This window comes from Onychostruthus taczanowskii, unplaced genomic scaffold, assembly GCF_017590055.1.
Source record: "Onychostruthus taczanowskii isolate IOZ18803 unplaced genomic scaffold, ASM1759005v1 scaffold207, whole genome shotgun sequence".
NCBI lineage: Eukaryota > Metazoa > Chordata > Aves > Passeriformes > Passeridae > Onychostruthus > Onychostruthus taczanowskii.
The window spans coordinates 207459-212164 of NW_024499318.1; the positions used below are offsets into that span (position 1 = coordinate 207459).

The 4706-nt window shown below is 62.4% G+C and overlaps 1 protein-coding gene across 1 annotated transcript in view; it reads left to right on the forward strand.

Moving 5' to 3' along the window:
- Nucleotides 1–4706, forward strand: part of INTS3 (integrator complex subunit 3) — a 29148-nt gene that overhangs the window by 23835 nt on the left and 607 nt on the right. The window contains exons 22-26 of the mRNA XM_041404020.1: nt 300–368; nt 1077–1080; nt 3071–3184; nt 3676–3724; nt 4172–4213. Of these exons, the coding sequence (XP_041259954.1) occupies nt 300–368; nt 1077–1080; nt 3071–3184; nt 3676–3724; nt 4172–4213 (278 nt within the window). The remainder of the gene's footprint in view (nt 1–299; nt 369–1076; nt 1081–3070; nt 3185–3675; nt 3725–4171; nt 4214–4706) is intronic.

Below are 4706 nucleotides of genomic sequence, written 5' to 3' on the forward strand. Positions count from 1 at the left end.
TTTTTGGGATTTCGGGAGGGCTCTCCCCAGTGTCCCTCCCTGAATTTCTCAGAGCTTTTCCCAGAGAATCCCTGAGATTTTTTGGGATTTTGGGATGGCTCTCCCCGGTGTCCCTCCCTGAATCTGCCTGAGCTTTTCCCAGGGAATCCCTGGAATTTTGGGGATTTTGGGAGGGCACTCCCCAGTGTCACTCCCTGAACCTGCCAGATCTTTTCCCGGGGAATCCGAGTTTTTGGGATTTCGGGAGGGCTCTCCCCGGTGTCCCCCCCTGAACCTGCCCGGGTTTTGTGCATTCCCAGTTTCCCGACGAGACCCTGCGGAGCGGGGAGCTGCTGAACATGATCGTGGCTGTCATCGACTCCTTCCAGGTGCGGGGACCCTTCCCGGCCCCTTCCCAGCCCCTTCCCGACCCTTTCCCGGCAGATTTCACCCCAAAATGAGCCATCCACGGCCTCCACTCCCCATCCTCGCCGGAACGAGCCCCAAATCTCCGCGGCTTTCCTGCCTCGGTGTCCAAAGGTCGATCCCAAGCTTGCAAGGGATCTCCTGCAGAGCCATTTCCTGGGCAATCAGCGCTAATTACCCTAATGAGCCCCTTGCCCGGGGGATCCCGCTGGCTCTGCCTGAGGCTGGGACGTTCCTGGCAGGAATTTTCCCCGCTCCAGAGCGGCTGTGAGAGCCCAGAAATAGGCGCGGGGGCGCCTCTGGAATGCCGGGTCTGGATGTGCCGATAACCCCGGGCCCTCCTGCCCCAATCCCAATCCCGGGAATGCTGCGCCAGCAGCTCCTGGAGGGGGCTGGGAGCCGGGAATGCTCCCAGATCCGGAGGGTTGGGGGCTTCCTTCCCCTCCCTGCTGCCCTTCCTTCCTGAGCTTCTCCAGGTGCTTCCCTGGGGGGATGGAGCCAGAGGATCCTGTGGGGTCTGCAGAGGGGCAGGGAGAAGGAGGATGAGAGGCAGGGTGGGAAGGGGAAGCTCTCCCAAGGGATCCCAGGGGTGGTGCTGGCACTTTTCCTGCTGGATCCCATTTGGGGAGGCTCCTCAAACCCCCCTGACCCATTCCCTGTCCCGTCCAAAGGATGGTGCTGGCACTTTTCCTGCTGGATCCCATTTGGGGAGGCTCCTCAGAGCCCCCTGACCCATTCCCTGTCCCATCCCAAGGATGGCGCTGGCACTTTTCCTGCTGGATCCCATTTGGGGAGGCTCCTCAGAGCCCCCTGACCCATTCCCTGTCCGCCCCCCAGGGATGGTGCTGGCACTTTTCCTGCTGGATCCCATTTGGGGAGGCTCCTCAGAGCCCTCTGACCCATTCCCTGTCCCATCCCAGGGATGGTGCTGGCCCTTTTCCTGCTGGATCCTGCCTGGGGAAGCTCCTCAAACGATGGGATTGGGAATGGGAATAGGAATAGGAGTGGGAATGGGGGTGGGATTGGGAACAGGATTGGAAATGGAAATGGGAAGAGGAGTGGGAATGGGGATGGGGTTGAGCAGGGCCCAGGCAGCCCCCAAATCCTGCCCCAAATCCAGGCTTGGCCCTCTCCAGGGGGAGATCCCTGCCGGGGCTGAACTCCCTGCGGGCATTAAAGGATCACTGCCAGGGATTGTGGGGTTTATCCCTGTGCCCGAGGGTGCCAGGCAGGGATGGGCAAATCCCAAAAGCTGCCCCGGCTCCACAGCCTCTCTGTGGGGTCCCTCGGTGTCCCTAGAGCAAATCCCTGATCCAGCTTTGGGAGCAGCGGGATAAGCCTGCTAATTAGGGAGCCTCGTTAGCTCTGTGCCCACTGCCAGTGCCGGGGGGGGAGGGGGGACCCTGGGCAGGTTTGGGGTGCCCAGAGCTGGGGAAGGGGCTGACACAGACCCCTGTTAACCCCACTGTCCCCATTGTCCATCCCCATTGTCCATCCCCACTGTCCCCATTATCCATCCCTGTTGTCCCCACTGCCCCTGCCATCCTTGTTTTTCCCATTGTCCCTGTTGTCCTTCTTGTCCCCATTGTCCCTCTCGTTGTCTCTCTGGTCTTTGTTATCCCTGTTATCCCCATTGTCCCCGTTCTCCCTGTTATCCTTCCCTGCTGTCCCCTCTCCCCTCTGTCCCCCGTCCCTGTCCCTGCTGTCCCTGTGCTGTGTCCCCTGTCCCCATCCCTGTCCCCCTGTCCCTGTTGTACCTGTCCCATCCCTATCCTTGTCCTCTATCCCGGTCCCTATCCCTGTCCCCTGTCCCCCTGTCCCTGCTGCCCCTGTGCTGTGTCCCCTGTCCCCATCCCTGTCCTCCTGTCCCTGCTGTCCCTGTTCCATTCCTGTCCCTCTCCCTGTCCCTGTCCCTGCTGTCCCTGTGCTGTGTCCCCTGTCCCCATCCCTGTCCCCCTGTCCCTGCTGTCCCTATCCCTATCCCTGTCCCTGTCCCTATCCCCATCCCTGTCCCTGCTGTCCCTGTCCCTGCTGTCCCTGTCCCTGCTGTCCCTATCCCTGTCCCTATCTCTGTCCCTGTCCCTATCCCCATCCCTGTCCCTGTCCCTATCCCATCCCTGCTGTCTCTGTCCCTATCCCTGCTGTCCCTATCCCTGTCCCTGTCCCTATCCCCATCCCTGTCACCGCTGTCCCTGTCCCTGTCCCTGCTGTCCCTGTGCTGTGTCCCCTGTCCCCATCCCTGTCCCCCTGTCCCTGCTGTCCCTATCCCTATCCCTGTCCCTGTCCCTATCCCCATCCCTGTCCCCGCTGTCCCCATCCCTGCTGTCCCTGTCCCTGTCCCTGCTGTCCCTGTCCTGTCCCTATCCCTGTCCCTGTCCCTGTCCCCATCCCTGTCCCCGCTGTCCCTGTCCCTGTCCCTGTGCTGTGTCCCCTGTCCCCTGTCCCTATCCCCATCGCTGTCCCTATCCCATCCCTGCTGTCCCTGTCCCTATCCCTGTCCCTATCCCTGTCCCTGTCCCTATCCCATCCCTGCTGTCCCTGTCCCTATCCCTGTCCCTATCCCCATCCCTGTCCCTGTCCCTATCCCATCCCTGCTGTCCCTGTCCCTATCCCTATCCCTGTCCCCGCTGTCCCCGCTGTCCCCGTCACCGTGCGTGTGGCGCAGTTCAGAGCCTGGACTGGGAGACCTTTGAGCAGTACTGCACGTGGCAGCTGTTCCTGGCCCACAACATCCCCCTGGAGACCATCATCCCCATCCTGCAGCACCTCAAGTACAAGGGTGAGCGGGGCACACGCCTGGGGACATCCTGGGGACATCCTGGGGACAGCTCAGGGACATCCCGGGGACATCCCCATCCTGCAGCACCTCCAGTACAAGGGTGAGGGGGACACTGTGGGGACAATGTGGGGACATTCCTGGGACACCCAGGGACATCTGGGGACAGCCTGGGACATCCCTGGGACACCCAGGGACATCTAGGGACAGCCTGGGGACAGCCTGGGACATTCCTGGGACACCCAGGGACGCCTGGGGACACCTCTGGAGACATCCCAGGAACACCCCTGGGACAACCCAGGGGACATCGTGGGGACATTGCCGGGGTGGGAGACATTCCCAGGGGACATTCCAAGGGGGACATTCCCTGGGGACATTCCTGGGACACCCTGGGACACCCTGGGGACATTCCTGGGACACCCTGGGACACCCTGGGGACATCCTGGGACACCCTGGGGACATCCTGGGACATTGCCACCTCCTTCCCCCGGCAGAGCACCCCGAGGCCCTGTCCTGCCTCCTGCTGCAGCTCCGCAGGGAAAAGTAAGTGGGGGGCACCAGGGGGGACCCCCAGAGTGTCCCCATGGCAGGGGGGTGTGCCTGGGGCCCTGGGGGAGACACCCGGGGGATCTGGGGACACCCAGGGGGTCTGGGGGGCTCTGGGGTGTCCCCACAGGACGGGGATGCGCTGCCACACCCGGGCAGAGCCGGAATCCCAGATGGGGAATTCCTGGGGGTCTGGGGTCTCTCCTGGGAGGGTCTGTGGGTGTCTCCAGGGGCTCTGGGGAGGACTCCTGGGGGTCTCCTGTGGGTCTGGGGGTGTCTCCAGGGGCTCTGGGGGGTGTCTCCTGTGGGTCTGGGGTTTCTCCTAGTGGTCTGGGGGTTCTCCTGGGGGTCTCCTAGTGCTCTGGGGGTCTCTCCTGTGGCTCTGTGGGGTCTTCTGTGTGCTTTTTGTCCCCTCCCCAGGCTGTAACCCCTTCCCCCCCCGAGGATTTGGGGAGGTTTTTGTCCCCTGCTCCCCAAGAGGCAGAGGTGGGGGATCATTCCCTGGGAATGCCCTTCCGCAGGATTTGGGGTGCTCTTTCCCTCCCCTGTACCCCATTCCCACAGAATTCCCTCCCTGAAGAGTTGGGGTGCTTTTTGTCCCCTCCCCAGGCTGTAACCCCTTCCCACCCCGAGGATTTGGGGTGCTTTATGTCCCCTGCCCCACAAGAGGCAGAGATGGGGCACCATGCCCTGGGAATTCCCTCCCGCAGGATTTGGGGTGCTCTTTCCCTCCCCTGTACCCCATTCCCACAGAATTCCCACCCCGAGGATTTGGGGTGCTTTTTGTCCCCTCCCCAGGCTGTACCTCATTAGAGGTTTGGGATCTGTCCCTGGGGTGTCTCACCCCCATTTCTGTGTTCCCACCCCCATTTCCGTGTCCCCCCCATTTCTCTGTCCCCCCATTTCCATGTCCCCCCCATTTCTCTGTCCCCCCCCATCTCCGTGTCCCCCCCCATTTCTATCCCCCTCCATTTCCGTG